The sequence below is a fragment of the Trachurus trachurus genome (assembly GCF_905171665.1).
Source record: "Trachurus trachurus genome assembly, chromosome: 9".
NCBI lineage: Eukaryota > Metazoa > Chordata > Actinopteri > Carangiformes > Carangidae > Trachurus > Trachurus trachurus.
In genome coordinates, this window is record NC_139895.1 from 31,358,090 (window position 1) to 31,375,193 (window position 17,104).

The 17,104-nt window shown below is 43.3% G+C and overlaps 1 protein-coding gene across 3 annotated transcripts in view; it reads left to right on the forward strand.

Moving 5' to 3' along the window:
• dtx1 (deltex 1, E3 ubiquitin ligase) overlaps positions 1-17,104 on the forward strand; it is a gene marked incomplete at its 5' end in the record, with an annotated part of 54,141 nt that overhangs the window by 14,455 nt on the left and 22,582 nt on the right. For 2 of the 3 annotated variants that reach the window (XM_083978297.1, XM_083978298.1), the window contains one exon: positions 15,215-15,965. In XM_083978297.1, the coding sequence (XP_083834423.1) occupies positions 15,215-15,965 (751 nt within the window). Of the gene's footprint in view, positions 1-2,957; positions 3,028-15,214; positions 15,966-17,104 lie in introns of all 3 variants that reach the window. The other variant, XM_083978299.1, reaches the window with a different exon arrangement.

The window sequence follows — 17,104 nt, forward strand, 5'->3', positions numbered from 1 at the left end:
TTTGGACCTTTGTACGGTGGCCCTGAGGTGCAAAACACAACAACAAAAGAGAAAACACAACACAAAAAGAGAAAACCTCAGGGCCACCGTACCTTTGAGGTAGATTGTAACACAACAGGAAAGCAGCAGATTTTTGGGTAACGCGTGTATCACTTTAAGCCCCATAATCCCGTCCCTCCCAGCCCTTATGAGTGCAACATAAAGCGAGTTTGAGCGTTGACCCTCGTGTGTTATAGAGTTATTAAGCCTTTCCAGTAAAATCATAAATGATTTATTCATCATATAAATTATGTACATGTCTTGCAGCTATTAAAGCCTGGATAGCATGAAGTCATCTACTTGCGCGGATACTACACTGTAAACAACCCTTCATTATCATGCAATATCAGTATGGGTCTACCCATAATGCACAGTTTCCTGTAAGAATTATTATTCATATTTCAGCAGCTTCCTGTTCCTCATTCTTCAGCAGAACAGAACAGAACTGATGACTCCTGGAAAGTGGTTTGGTGAAATGAGTTTCTCTACAGGCTCTGACCCCCAAAGTCAACACACCACTGACACCCCTGTAGTACACCCCCTGCGCTTTGATAAAGCTTATTGGACCTTTGTTCAGGCTTTAAGCTCGATAAAGGCTTTTAGTGATCCAGCAGCAACTTTGCAACAAGGACATGACCCTGATTTTACTCCAACGTCTGACATTTAGCCATGACAAGCATGAATATCCTCTGTTCCTCTTTATATACTCGATGGTCAAATTTAAAAGTGCACATCATGCAAACATGACAGTGAAAATAACTGAGCTGTGAGGATGCGCTATTAAAAAGGAATGTCTCTGCGTTCATTGTGAGGTATGAACACAGAGGAGATGTGATTACACTTGTGATTCAGCAGGGACAAGAGCTGGGCCTAATAATAAAAACTCATTGGGAAAGTAGAACATACTTAAGGTGAAGTTGTGTTTGGTAAATCCATCACAGTGTGGGCCTTATAAAACATTCATCTCCCCCACAGGGTGGTCCGATGCCCTCTGACCTCTCTCACACCATGTCCATTTTAATGCTGATAAGAGCTGACCAGTGTAGTCTGGCACGGTGACAGCTTGCCCTAATGTAACCAGACGTTTCCTCTGATAAGGCCTGACTGCATCGGACAGCCATGAAGTGGGTTATAAAAGCCTGTCTCAGCAAACACATTTAACGCATGCTGTTCATCTCAATGAGTCAGACTCCCTTTATTTGTCATACGTAATAATAATCTGAGCAATATTTTCCCACTTGGTTCCTCTCCAACAGCCTTGATGGCACAATAACAAATGAAGTAACATCCTCTTCGTACAGTTTGAACCCTCGCAGCCTTTGTTTGGTGACTCCAGGTTGAGTTCAGTGACTGGCTGCGCAGCCCATAAACCTCACAGGATGTGATTCATTCTTGATGGAGTGATGTAGCAGTTAGTGTTTCATGTACAGCGTGGCAGAGGTCACGTAGTGGACAACCACGTGAGCCGTTCCTCAAAGCCTTCTCCTGACGTGCGGCCATCAATCAGCTTTCTGCTGAGCACGCAGAATGGGTTCACTGATGTACACGCTGCCGTAGTGGTGTGATGGCTGACGTGAAATATGGTGTTGTCACAGATAAATACTGCATCATGGGAGTGTGAGAACTGTGTGGTGTGTGTGTGTGTGTGTGTGTCACTTTCTCCTCCTGAGCTCAAGGAGGATCATTGCGGTGTGCTCTGCTACAAGGTCAGCTGTAGGGCTGAGTGATATGTTTGGAATCATTTGCAAATATTACAATATCAATATTGTTACTTCACAATATATATTTTCCACTAGTGATGTATATATGGACAATATAACCAATAATCATTCAGAGAGTGGTGAAACTTATCAAAGCAATGATCTGTTTCCTGCTGTTTCAGACTGCACAACAAAAACTTTCATGATTCATTTTGAAATCCATATAAAAGATCACGAGATGTGATGAATGATATTGTGATTTTATGATTCTGATATTGTAATTGGTAAATAAGGTTTAAAGGTACATTGTGTAACTTCTCCTGTTATCTATACGAAAATCGAAACAAACCAGATGTCATTTTAGTCACAGAAGTCCAGAGAAAGCCGGTAAAACGTGGGTCAGGTAAACAATAGGACATCGCCATGACAACATATTGTCACGTGTATTGTTTTGCCTCGTGCTGATGGACCACTTGTTTATGTATATTGTCGTCCGTCTGCCGTCTGCCCAATTTCAGGTGAATGCAGCATGAAAAATACGATTGAGTTGCTTGCGATCTACAACCGCAACGCTAGATGGGAGTAATTCCTACACAATGTACCTTTAAGGTTGGCTTTTACACTATGGTATTGTTCGATAGTGAATGTGTGCACCTGCATAACATCACCATGTTAGCCATGTTAGCATGCTGCCATCAGCAGATCTGCTTTTATGGAAAGTAAAAACTTTGCCTGAAATTAAAATATAAAGTACAATTTATGTAAGAATCTATGTCCACAACCTTTTCTCTGCATTGAAATCTTGGCTAAAACCTTCAAGTGAACTGAATTATAGGGTAGGGTTAGGACTAATTATAATGTGCATTAAAACTTTTTTTAAGTCTCTTAAGTGAAGCCCATATACATTTTGAAAATATGTAATGGGTAATATTAGCTTTCTAATGCAAATTTTATATTAAACATTTAAAAGAAATTATGCAGTGCATCAGACATCTGTAAATTTAATATTTCACATTGCATATTTTTTTGATTCAGCTTCCTCGCAGCACTCTGCTCAGTTTGGACTGATGCCAAAACCAACGCTCCTTAGCACACAGGCAGGAGAAGTCGACGGTTGGCGGCTGTCACAGGAGAGATGAAGTGTCGTGATCGAGTGTCATACCTTAGAAGGAAAACCTGTGGAAACCTGCACCGACCAACTGTGATCTCTGTTTTCAGTTCTTCAGCCTGTGACACAGATCTGCTCTCTTATGGGAAAGTTCTACAGCAGGATTGAGTCGGTGTGAAAGTGAGTCCTGTGTGCTAACGAGAAACCTGTTTTACTGTAACCCTGACACTGCTCCTTGGCAGCGCTGGCCTGTGGCATGTGAAGCCAAGGCTGCACGTGTGTGTGTGTGTGTGTGTCAGTGTGTGTATTGTAGCCATGCCTGGAGCTGTGCCTCCTATTCCCCTTGCCCTAGTGACGACACAGCACGGCGCTGACACGCTAACGAGCGTCCTGCTGGACTTGATGAGGCTGAAGTGGTGTGAAGTGGAAGCGATTGTGCACTAAAAAACACACACACACACACATATGCACGCACAGATATACACACTCGCGCGTGCACAAGGCGGTAGTACGCACACAGTGAGTCAGAGAGACCTTTGGCAGCTCCTCAGCCGAGGACGGTCACGACATCCACAGACTCAGAAGGTTGTTTCAGCATCTGTTGCTTCATTGCAGTGCGGCAGCTGGCAGGTGGACAGGACTGTAACTTCATTTTGTCAAGATTTTTTCATCCACTCTGTCTTTTTTTTTTTTTTTTTTTTGTTACCCCAGTAACTGCAAACTCTGCACAAGTGCACAGTAACTGGCTAGCTCCCCGGGCTGGGGTGTGGGAGAGTGTTGAGAGTTGAAGGGGCTGAGGATGAGGATGAGAATGAGGATGGTTGCAGTGGGAGTGCAGCCACTTTTCCTCACCACTTTGTCTTGCTGGCAGCAAAACTGTATTAGTGAGACGGGTTTTACCGCAGTGTTCACTTTCTAAGCTCAGGCAGAAGTGAGACATCTCCCTTTTTTTTTTTTTTTTTTTGTTCTTTGGCAGGAATCCTCCACTCATCACATGCGTCCTTCAGGATCTGCTCCCTTCCTCCGTACACGCTCACATCGCACTTCCTCTGCTTGTTTTCTCCCTCCTCCCCTTTCTCTGGCCTCTATCCATTCCCCAGTACATCCCCCTAGCTCTCCACCTTTCCTCTGTCTCTGTCATCCCCTCCTCCACCCTCTTCACTTCTCCTCCTTCCTTTTGTCATTTCTTTTCTCTCTTCCTTCTTCTCCTCCCTTCCTCCTTCCTGCTCCATCAGGTTCTCCCTCCTTCTCCCGCTGCCTCCCAGCCAGCGGCTGCCCCCTCCGCTTTTGTTCATCCATCACGTTTGCTTACAAAAGAGACGAGGACTCTTCGGGGAATCCGAGTCGCTATTCACTACTCCAGCTCATTATAAAGAACTGCATTCTGGGAAAACGAAAGTGTCATCCCAGTATAGAAAATGAGCTTCAATGTGTGATTTTGTGAGAGAGGCGCAGGGGAGCTGTGATAATGTAACATATAATGCTGTTAAACCAGCTTAATGCCAGACTGTCATCCTCATTATTATGGTCTCTGATCTCTGGGTAGTCGTTAATGAGCAGATAATGCTCTTACAGATATCTCAGACTTTGATGTACAGGTATGACAACACTTTTTGAGCCGGAGAGTTTTTACACCCAAAGCCTCGGTGGTACATGCGTTAAAACCAAGACTTCACTTCTTATCATATTCATATAAAATCTGATCAGATCTGAGACAGATGTTTCCTTCCTGTGGTGCATTTTAACTGCTCTGCAGTATTCTGTCTCTTTATCATCTCTAATAGCCAGCCCGGGTTTATTGTTTGTGAAGGCCTTTTTTGGGAGATGAAAGTCCTTTTTTCATGCTGTGCTCTAGGGTTTATGTGAAAAGATCAAACGCGCTTCAATTATTTTATTTCCCCCCATACTGTAGAATTTATTAGCATATTCATCATGTGTTCACTATTCACATGTAGGATATTATGAAGGCTGTATGATGTTAAATCATGGGCCGCATCAGCGCTGTGCTGCTTACAGCCCTGTAGGTCTATTGTTTGAGCACAAGTTGATTAACTGTTAAATGAAATGAAGAACAAAAGAGAAAGTTGCGTGCCAAATCATGTTTTGACAGGAGCGATAGTGTGGACGCTTGTGCTGTTTAAGTGTGTTATGAAGTTGAGAAGGCGGTGCGATCAAGATGGAGGAAATCTTCAACAACACTTAGCAGGAATTCAGACTGGAAATAGCTTTGTGTTAAAACCACACAGGGTTCTGTGTGTTGTTGTTTGAGGTGCCGGTAAGACTATGAAATCTGATCCAGGAAGTCCAGTCGTATCAAATGCCATGAACACAGTATTTTACAAATTGATTACACTAACATACTCACAGTTTTATAGCTAGCATACTCATGTTTCATAGGCACACTTTTCTTTTTCTTTTTTACCATGCTCACCATCTTAGTTTAGGGTTAGGTTGGTAAAAATTGGATAAAATGCGCTAAATGCAAAGTATAGCGGAGATCATTGGGAACATCATTTGTTTTTCAGGGATAGTTAGAGAACATCCCATAGCCTATTGGCATTTGCCCAAAGCAGTAATTGCCGGTTCGACTCCCAACTGAGGCGATCCTTACTGCATGTCCCTCTCCCAGTCTCTCTCACCGCCTTCCTGTCTCTTCACTGTCCTAAAGGCCCAAAAAATAACTAAAGCTGTTTCACTGAAACCCAAAGATATCAAGCACATCATTAGAGCAACAGTGCGGGGTTCACCAGAGTCATGATTAATTTCATGGTAATTAGATCTAGACCAATATTATCTTATTACAGATATAGCTGATAGGGGGATAATAAATTTCAGTTCAGAAAAAGTGCCACACGAGGTTTGAGGTAATTACAACAGTGTCACCTTTACATAGTTTCTCTACCAGACAGCACTGACAAGTCTATTAATTGTATAATGCCCCACTCAGTGTGGCCGTAATGAGGAATTTTGTCCCCGTGAACCCGTCCTGAAAAGGACAAGTCCAGCCTTGGACACAGTTGGACAGCAGTTTGTTGTGTTTTCCTTTCACTTCTACTTAAGTTAGCAATTTACAAGAAAGACTTTAGAGAAGGAGGGCACTTCTGCCTACAATGCAACAACACTGTAAGAGGTTTTCTGCCAGGCTAAAAGTGCAGAGCGAGAACAATGCTGTGGTGAACCTAACCTCGTTCAACAAAACAAAAAAAGCCACCAAAAAGGAAGACGTGTTTCACAGAGGCTGCATCTCTGTGGCAGGAACTCAAGTAGATAATATTGATGTTCTTATGCCTCATGTGATAAATATCTCATGTGATTGGTGAGAATTGTTGCAAATTTGTGACAGACTACAGTACAGTATGGTGGAAACTTTTTCATTTTTTCTTGTTTGACCTTGTTATTCAATCCAGATTTAGCGGAGATTTAGAATTTGGACATAGACCTCATGTCATCTATGTCTGACTAATGTTTGTGAGAAAAAGCATATATACCAATAAGGCCTGAACATTATGCAAAGAAATTCAATTTTTGCATTTAGTTTTCAATGGGGAAAAAAAGAAAAATACTGAAAAATAGAAATTATGATGATGACATGATTCTTGGTTTTGTACCAAACAACCATGTTCCCCTATTATGCCTGGAGAATGTGATTTGTGAGGCAGGGGGTTATCCCTGTAGCGCCACAGTTCTTCATTATGATCTGTTGTGAGACACTTTACCTTTATCAAAAAAGACTGCAGCTCCTGTGATTTGAATATTGCACTTGTGAAATTGATAATATTTTGATAACTCGTTCAGCCATACCTTCAAATAGATAAGAGAGTGTAAGAAATGCAAACTACTGCATTCCACCAGTATCAGTACGTCCCGTAGAATTAACAAAGACTCACCAAATCAAAGCATCATCGTTGGTCAATGCTGTAAAGCCATGGATGCTACATTTCCTTTGATGCAACTCAGTACCATATACCATCGATACAGACGTAGTTTCGTACCTACAGCCTGAATAGTAAGGCCACAAGGTGACTTTGTTCATATTGACCTTCCAGGGTGATGATAAAGCACTTTTCTATGTCCATATTTATTTTATTCTTTTTTCTTTTTTTTTTTATGGATGATTGTATTGTTCTTCTATTGTATGATTTGTCTGTCACAATGTCTTATGTCTTTTTATATTGGGATTGCTGAGTTCCTGTCTGCACAACAAATTTACCGTCTGGTACTATTAAAGAAAGCTTGAACCTTGAACCTTGAACCATATTTCATCAGACCCTCCCTACAGGATGTACCTCTCAGTCCCAGTGACCCAAGTTTCCTTCAGCTAGTGACACAGGGTTTCTGTAAATAAATACATCTCCAGTCTCTCCAGGCTCTGAGCTGAGGTCACCCTGATGACTGCATTTGTAGGCCAAACAGCTCTCCGTAACAAATAAACTGTACTTGATGTGTAAATATCTCAAGTTGCTCTTTTGAGCCTGACTTAGTCAGTTTTTATGTCTGAAATAATTACTTGAATCACCTGTGAATATTCTCATTTGTCCAGGTCATAGTTATCTCAAGGAAATTTAAATCGAACGCAACTGGACTTGGTTATTTGTCTAGGAAGACGTTTCACTTCTCAGCCAAGAGGCTTCATCAGTTCATGTTCGTATCTGACCAGTCTCAGCCTGGTCTTCCTAGACAAATAACCAAGTCCAGTTGCGTTTTTACTTGAATCATTTAATAAGATCTTAAGATGTGCCACACGTCTCTGCTATATACTGTGTGTATGTACACATATTTTTTTACATTAATGTTATGAAGATTTGAAATGCTGGAAGATTTGAAATGCTGGTGGCTGTTTTTCAATATTCATTAATTAAATGGAAAAATAAATTATGTTTTAAGGAGCCCGAGCACCAGCGTTAGTGTTTACATTTTCATAGTAGATCACTGTTAATATTAGCTCCTCAGATTGTGTGTGCAGGTCTGTCTGTTTTCCTGTGGAGATCCTGGATTAGTTACTTTTAAATACCTCTCAGACAGCACTGAGCCGTATGATGCTGGACCTGTTACTGGCCTCTCTCCTTCTGTAGTTAAAAGGAAAAATGCAGCACTATGTTTTAATAGGCTCAACACAGCCCCAGGGAAATTGGAAAGGCTTGTCAATTATAGGGATATATTATAGAGCTTGATCTGAGCACTTCTCGTCTTGCCGTCCTCCCACAACAGCGGGAGGAAGAGCATTAACTGCAAGGTGATGCAGGCTCTAACTCGGTAACACAGATTCCTCCTCTCTGTCCGAGAGAGAGAGAGAGAGAGAGAGCAGGATGGGGTCCAGTGAGTGACAGAGTGGAAAATTTGAAGAATGGCTCAGCGCGACAGCCTTGGTGAGGAGCCAGCAGAGACGGTGGAGCGCGAGGGGAAAGCTGGCGTCAGCAGCAGATGAGATGAGATGAGCGAGAGGAGGAGGAGTTGACTCCGTTGGCGCGGTGCTCAGGGAAACGAATAGTAGGAACGTTCACATACGGGCAAACCTCCCTCCTCCCGCTCCGGGGGAAGGCCTCCATGACAACAGAAACTTCCCTCTTCCCTGTTTCTGTGACAACTAAGCTGGTGCGTCCTCCGGCAGCTGCTCAGGTGTTACCTGTTGGTAACACACCAGGTGTTTGCCACCAACAGTTTCCATTAAGGTTTTTCATCACACTTTTCCTGCGTGACCTCCGAGGTGTTAGTGTGGAAGGAACACACACATCAATAACCTCAGTGACAGATTTAGATAGGATTTACTGCTCACTGTGTGGAGTGAAGCTGTTTTACTCCCTAGATGAGCTCTAGTGGGAGTGAATCTGTTGCCTCAATGTCAAAGCCACAATTTCCCCTTTTTTTCCGTATCAGTTGATTGATCATTTGATTATTGAAATGAAGCGTACAGCAGTAGACAATCAGAATCACGTTTTGTGTTTTTGTCAGTAAAGATGTCTGCAGTTCTGCTATGAAGTCGAAATACATCTTTGGACCACACTGTACTGTATGTCTTTGAAAATTACAATAAATGTGTGATTTGCAATTTGCTAACAGTCCTGAAAACAAGGATCCATGCAAACGTACCACAAAGCATCACTGTGCTGTGAATCCAGAAGTTAGTCACTCTGGTTCTGTCAACAAAAAGCCAATGGGATTGTTTTTGGATTTGGAAAACAGTATCACTTAATGAACACCACTGATATGACTTTTGGAGCCTTAATAAAATCTTTAGAAGTAAAAAGCTAATGTTAGACTATAAACCGAGTACAGCAAATTTCTATTTGTAGTTTGATTTAAAGGTATAATATGTAGGAATTCCCCCCATCTAGCGGTGTGGTTGCATATCAGAACGTATTATTGATGTTGCATTCACGTGAAATCGGGCAGGCGTCAGACAGACAACAGACGCTGCATGTAACAGGATAAACAAGCGTCTATGTAAACAAGTGGTCCGCCAGCACGAGGCAAAACAATACAGGCGTGACGATATGTTGTCATGGTGATGTCGTATTGTTTCAGTGCCTCCGTCCTTCCTCACACTACACAGTGGTGACAGTTTTAACAGGCGCTACCTGGAAAACTTTCTCCCCGAGCCGACAGCTCCGCTGAGTTTCCGTGGTTACCTATGGTCATGCTGCCACTCAACGTAAAAAATGGCGATGCAACATGGCCGCCTCGTTTCGGTGCTTCGCCCACTTATGTATTTGTAACGACTTGTAACAACTCATTCTAAGGTACGAGAAAGCTTTCATTTGTATGTGGGTGTGATTCCACTTCAGTGAAATACGTATTTATGAAAGACATATTTGATTTTTGCTAATAAAAAGCCAAATAAGTTACATACTGGGGCTTTAAGAGATTAGAATTAAAATATTAAGTTGATTGTTTTGGTGTTTGCAATGACAACGTGCCAGAAAGTACCTGCAGTCTCATTTGTTAGTGCCCCTTTTTTTAAATTGTTTACGTTGTGGAATAATATGTGTGCACTGTGCACATGTCTTAAGATTGGTGTTAACCACAGACCTTACTCCAGACAAGAACCTGTACAAAAAACCATCAAAACCACCGAAACTTTGACACAAAATAACCTGAGGGGCTGAAAACCAAAGTAATTCCTGGGTTTTAGGGCTCATCCCTGCAGCACTCTGTATTTAATGTTGCATGTCCTTCCATTTAAAGGTGATTCAGGCAGGGCCCTCCTTCACCTCCAGAGGAAAACGATGCCATTAGGGATAGAAACTACCATGGCTTCATATGGCGAACACAGACTGAAGTTTTCCTTTCAGCTAAGATGTGAGAGGTGCAGCCAAGCTCAGCCTGAACCCACCTGGCCCCACATGACAGTGGGGTTACGGTCCCACAGCGAGGCCTGACGTGGCAATGCATCACGCAGCTAGAGCTCACCCGAGGGGAACCACACTGGTGTCGGACGAGGACAGCTGGAGGACAATGTGGGAGGGAGCACATGGGATGAGAGGGGAGGGCAGGATAGATGGCTGCCAAAGGCACACGGGGTCAGACAGGAAGTGACCACTCTTTGCTTAGTTTCCTGGTAGGAAGACGATGAAATGTCACAGGGAGAGCATCAACAGCTTTTGGCAGGAGGCAGGAAATACAGCAGTAAATTAAAGCAGAATTGGAGGCAGTGAGCAGTTGCAGGCTGCATGTTTTTTTTTTTTTAAGGAAAAAAAACTTCCTACATGAGGGCGACCACAGAGCTTAACTGTTATTGTGGCCTCTGCTCCCAAGGTCCCTGAGCAGCAGCTTGGACAGTCCCTACAAAAGAATGCAAATATTTAAAGAATAATTCTGGTTTGTTGGAACCTTTTTCCTAGTAGTTATTTTTATAGCATTTTACTTCCTATGTTCACTGTTTATGGGAATGGGGTGACATCACCAGTCAGCCAATTACACAAAATGTAAAAAGAAAAATACACTCAGGTTAGGAAATGATTTGAAAGAGAAAACCACTGTAAGGAGAATTTCATGCTTCTGACTTCCTGGTTCAACTTTAAAGGTATAATATGTAGGAATTCCCCCCATCTAGCGGTGCGGTTGCATATCAGAATGTATTCTTGATGTTGCATTAACGTGAAATCAGGCAGACGTCAGACAGACAACAGACGCTGCATGTAACAGGATAAACAAGCGTCTATTTAAACAAGTGGTCCGCCAGCACGAGGCAAAACAATACAGGTGTGACAATATGTTGTCATGGTGATGTGGTATTGTTTACCTGACTCACTTTACCGTCTTTCTCTGGTGAAGTAAAATGACATCCGGTTTTTGCCGACGGCCGTCTGCCTGACTGCACCTGAATGCAACATCAGTGCCTCCGTCCTTCCTCACACTACACAGTGGTGACAGTTTTAACAGGCGCTACCTGGAAAACTTTCTCCCCGAGCCGACAGCTCCGCTGAGTTTCCGTGGTTACCTACGGTCACGCTGCCACTCAACGTAAAAAATGGTGATGCAACATGGCCGCCTCGGTTCGGTGCGTCGCCCACTTATGTATTTGTAAGGACTTGTGAAATAGTGAAATAAGTATTTATGAAAGCAATATTTGATTTTTGCTAATAAAAAGCCAAATAAGTTACATACTGGGGCTTTAAAGGAATGGTGCAACATTTTTAGACATAATTAAACTTCACTTTCCTATTATTTTTTACAGGAATACCACTGAAGTCAAGCAAGAGCTATTGACTGTCGACCTAATTCACTGCAAACAGGTTGCCACCCCATCCCCTATAGCCCAGTTAACATGTTGTAACATGTTTGTTTTATCTGTGCTGTGGTTTCACAGGTTTGTGCTGCTTCATTTCTTTGTAAACAACACTTGGCTGCCATTGTGACCTCAGACACCTATCGCTAGCTCCAGCTTGTAACTTTTTTTTTTTTTGTATTTCTCTTATGTTGCACTACCTGCCCAAGATGAATTTCCCTCCAGGCACAGATAAATCTTATCTTTGTTTTGTTTGTATTTTGGGTGGAATAAACAATATAACTTGTTGATTAGAGAAATTCAGAGATGTCAAGGTGGACTTTAAAACTTTGGGCAGAGCAAGGCTCGCTGTTTCCCGCTCTCTCCAAGCTAGACAAGCTTGTTGCGTGTCCTAGCTCGGTCTAACTTCCTTTGTATGAGAATGGTATTAATTTCCTTTGCAAGAAAACAAATCTGTGCCTTTCCCCAAATGTTAAACTATCCCTATAGTTGTTTATTCTAGTTCAAAATTGAAAAAAGCTGAGTGACGGTCTGTGAGCTACATCAGATTTTACATTTTTCATGTTCCCAGATCTCAGGAATAATTACTGTTGTTAGTACAATGTTTTTTTGACACTGCTCAAGGCCCAAAATCAGGACAAAATGCGAAATATGTGACAAGTTATGTCTGCTTTGTTCAGAGTTGTATCATATGAAAGCAAGAAAGCATCAGAGGCAGGTAGAGGCCCGGTTGGTGCCTCTCCTGTGTTACCATTGCATTTGGACTCCAGAGTTGAGCATCCGAATTAAAAAAAAAAATCAATGTTTATTAATGTTTGAAAAGTTCTATGATCCAGATGGATAGGTCTAGATTGTGACTGCTGCTATTATTGATCATGGCCCTGCAAGTGTTGAGCCTCACACTGATAAAAATAACCAGGTCTACGCCTACTCCACACAGGAATCAAACACCGAACCTTCTTGTTGGGAGGCAAGAGTGCTATAGGTGGTATAGTGTTTGGTGTTGATGAATGAAAAGGAGTTCAGATAACAAATTGTTGTTTTTTTTTGTTTGTTTGAGATTATGAGCATGAGAAGATTGGCTTGCATAACTTTATTATTCTTGTTGGGAAGTTTTCGTTGGGTCTAACACAAATTGATTCAAAACTAGACTTATTTGTGTAAACATACAAACTTGAAATTGTATTGTTAGTACTGTAGCCTATCACAAATTCAAATTACTTTAAATTTACTTCACCTCAGATTGAATTTTTTGTCAGTGCAGGAGACGCTGACATGTGGCTCACCTCACCATCACAGAGCTTTACCACTGCTGCGCTAGAAATGACTGACTTTCAGGAAATCAATTAGTGTTTTATTTTGAAATCCTTTGAGGGGAAATCATTAATATTTTCATTACCATCATAAATCAGATGGGCAAGCTGTGAACAGGCACGGATGCAACTGGCAGAGAAAGTTGTGCATGGCTGACTGACTGAAGATGTGAGAGACACAGGCAGCTGGCTCACTGAGCCAGTCATTTGTGTGTGTGTGTGTGTGTGTGTGTGTGTGTGTGTGTGTGTGGGTGGGTGGTTCTCAGCAGCTCTAAATGAAATTAGCCGTCAAGCCGAGTCCTTTAGCAGCCGTCTGCAGCAGTGACTCAAGGTCAGACTTGCTGATTCTGCTGATGCATTTTATTCTCTGGAGCCAGCACCAGTGCTGCTGGATGAGGGGTTACCGCGGCGATGCCCACCAACTCCTCTACTCATTCCCACACCTATTCATCCTCTGCACACACTCCCATCCCTCCATTATCACAGTGGTCGCTCCCCGGCAGGAGAGTGTGCATTTACCCGTTAAATTAGGTGGGGGGAAGGAGGGGGATGGCGGTCTCCAGCCGAGAGCCTGGATACCTTTGCTGACGTGTGGCGGGGAGATGGATTGGCTAAGGTATCCTGATTTCCCGCGTGACTTACGTAATTGTGTTATAATGGAGGTGGGAGCCGAGTGGCCGTCAGTAGAGGGACAGAGGTACAAGCTACTTTACTCCACGTCCCTCCACTTCCTGTCACCACACAGAGCAGTGGTGTGCAGAGTAAGACAGCAAGGCATTGTGGGTATTCTGAAAGGCCATACATGCAGTCTGATAGCCCCCTGAAGATGAAGTGTTTTTCTCGCGTGCACCACCGCCGCTTGTTACGATTTATGTTTGAATTCCTCTTGAGCCGCTGCTTTAATGCCACAGTTTGCAACCATATTCCCTGGGGCAGGTAGTGATGTGTTACGCCTCATCTCCATCAGTTGGTCAAGTTGCTGTCTCAACACTTGTTAGCTCACTCTATGAGCTCGAAGCTGAAGCAACAACATTAAAACTGCAGCGTGCCTCAGGCTAATGTCATCAGTGATTAATCTGTTGATGCTTTTTCTTGCTGATCCTTTACATGATTATGCCTCTGCTCCATTAATTGTCAAATACAATGATGAGCCCGCATCATGAGATTTGCTATTATAAAATGGTCAAAAGGAAGCAGCATTTTGCATCTGTAAAACTGTATTTATAAAGGTTTAATAATCAGGGACAATGCACATTAATAAAACATTTTAACAAATGTAAACATGCCAGAATTAGCCCTAACCCAACATCAACAAAAATTTATCACACACCAAGACACAATAACAACTAGCAGATCACAAACAAGCAGAACATAGACACTAAACACATTAAAAGCCATGCACAAAGAGCAGTACAGTAATACTAGACAATTAATAAACTGACAGACAACATGACGGATGGCATCAGAAAGCACCGACAGGCAGAGCAGCAAATGTGGAGAAAAATCAAGCGCTAAAATTTAATGCTGACAGCTTTGAGCACTAATTAGCCACTTTAAAAAAAATAATTTTAAAGAAGCAGTTTGGAAGATTTCTAATGTGAGTTGGAATGGAGTTTCACTCACGGGCAGCCCTGACTGAAAATGCAGACCAGCTCTCCTCTAGCTGCACTTCGTGTGGATGTTGATGCTATTTTTATAAACTGGTTCAATACAGGAGGCGCAAGTCCATGTATGATTTTCTCATAATACAGGAGTGTGAATATTTAATCAGGTTTTCCCAGTCTAACAACTTGTACCCCAGAAAGACATCTCATATTTCTGCTCACTCCAATTTGACTAATTTTCTACCTATGAACTGAAGAGTTCATTAAAATAAAACAAAAAAAAACTTAATGGGAGAGATGCTAATTTGCTGGATTTAAACAGCTGTCAAAGTAAGAACCATTTTCTATAGACAAGTCAGTTGATTAAAGCCCCAGTGTGAAACTTATTTGGCTTTTTATCAGCAAAAATCAAATATTGCTTTCATAAATACATATTTCACTGAAGTCGAATCACACCGCTTTCTGGTACCTTAGAATGAGTTGTTACAAGTCGTTACACTTGTTTATCCTGTTACATGCAGCGTCTGCCCGATTTCACGTGAATGCAACATCAAGAATACGTTCAGATATGCAACCGCACTGCTAGATGGGGGGAATTCCTACACATTATACCTTTTAACGTTGTTGTTGGTCTAGTGGGCACAAGTGAAGCACACAAGTGCAGTTGGTCATTAGAACCAGAGTGATTGTCCTCATATTCCCTCTCCTTTGTCCTTTGCCCTCAGGAACCATGAGGCCGGTGCAGAGGAACTTCTACGAGCCCTCGTCCGCCCCGGGGAAAGGCGTGGTGTGGGAGTGGGAGAACGACAACGGCTCGTGGACGCCCTACGACATGGAGATCTGCGTGACCATCCAGAACGCCTACGAGAAGCAGCACCCCTGGCTGGACCTGACCTCTCTGGGCTTCTGCTACCTCATCGACTTCAACAGCATGTCTCAGACCAACAGGCAGAGCCAGCGCAAGCGGCGGCTGCGGAGACGCATGGACCTGGCCTACCCGCTCATCATGGGCTCCATCCCCAAGTCGCAGTCCTGGCCGGTGGGAGCCAGTTCCGGCCATCCCTGCTCCTGCCAGCAGTGCATCCTGGTCAACAGCACGAGAGCCGCCTCCAACGCCATTCTGGCCTCTCAGCGGCGTAAGCACTACGGAGGGACGGCGGGCAACAATGGCGCGGCGGGAACGCTCGCTGTAGTGCGGCAGAGCAACACCTTCGCTGGGACCTCCCTCTGGTCCCCCACATCCGACTCCTCCGGCACCAACAATAACAACATAAGTGTGGGAGGAGGGCATGCCAAAGCTGAACAGGTGCAGTTGCCACTGTCCACTGCCAACTTCCCCTGTTCCCCCGTGATGCCATCTCTTTCATCCGCCCATGGCCACCACCACGCTCTCACCATCAACGGACAAAACAACCTGAACCGGCCGGGCACCCAGCGCATTTCCATGGGCACTGCCAGAGGAGCCATCCCACCAGGGTAACGATGTTTGCAAACTCAATCATGCATTCCCCCTTGTTTTCTAATTAGGATATAGTGGAGTTGGTCAGTCGCCTGTAACCAGCTACAGAGCGGGTATTATGCCAAGATTTGCTTGCATTTACAGTTCAGCTGAGGCAATGGGTGGATATAAAAAGAGACAATCTCAGTTTCTGCTTGTCTGCTTCACAAAGCTTCAGCCTGCATGGGTCTGGTGTAGTTGTATTCTGCCGATTTCTGTCTTTCTCCGCATCGCTCTGCTCATTTAAGACGGCTCTCGTTAACACGCTGGCCAGTGGCTCTGCAGAAAAAGCCTCTGGTCCAGCTCAAGTCTCCTTATTCTCTTCCATATGTGTGCCTGCCACGGTTACTGATCCATAATGAGCTTATGTTGGCCCCCAACAGGCGTGAAATACTGCAGCTCTTGTGGATCATTCTGTTACTTCTGCTTTGAACTAATTTGCTGCTATCACATCGACGCTGTGGTTTGTTGTGTCATGAGCTGTGGAAAAAAAAAGTCTGACATGGCACGTGGAGGATCTGGATGTGTGTGTCACTCGCACATCTGCGCCTTTGTTTTTTACAGTGTGGGTGTGTATGAGGCAGGGCCCTGGTGTAGCTGTGGAAACCTATTTGCCATGGAGGCAGAGCTCCACTGGGGAAGAATGAATAATGGATCAAGGAAAAATGGGAGCTTCAGCAGAGCGCTCTGACCTCAGAGCAATTCAGCGAAAGGAGCTGAGGAAAAGAAGTGTGTCTGGCGTTGTAACCGATACTTCAGTCCCTTATCCTGCTTTCTTTTACTAAAATAAACCCTCTCTTGATCTAATTTGATTCCATTTTGTTCTCGCTGCTCATGGGGAGAGACACACTTACTGCATGTTTGAATAATACTGTCCTTCACCCCGGCACACATGCTTCCACTTTCTGTGGCCTGATTCTGTGTGACTGAAAGGAAACATATATCCTTCGTCTTGTGTTAGCTTTCTGCTGGTGTTCGGGTCAGTTTTGACCCGTGTTTTAAATCACTGGAAAAATTCACTAAAAACATATTTTTCCATCCAATTTGTTTTTCTTCTCTTGGTTACATTGTTAGGCTTCCTTATCCATGAAAATATTGGATTTACTATTTTTTGGTG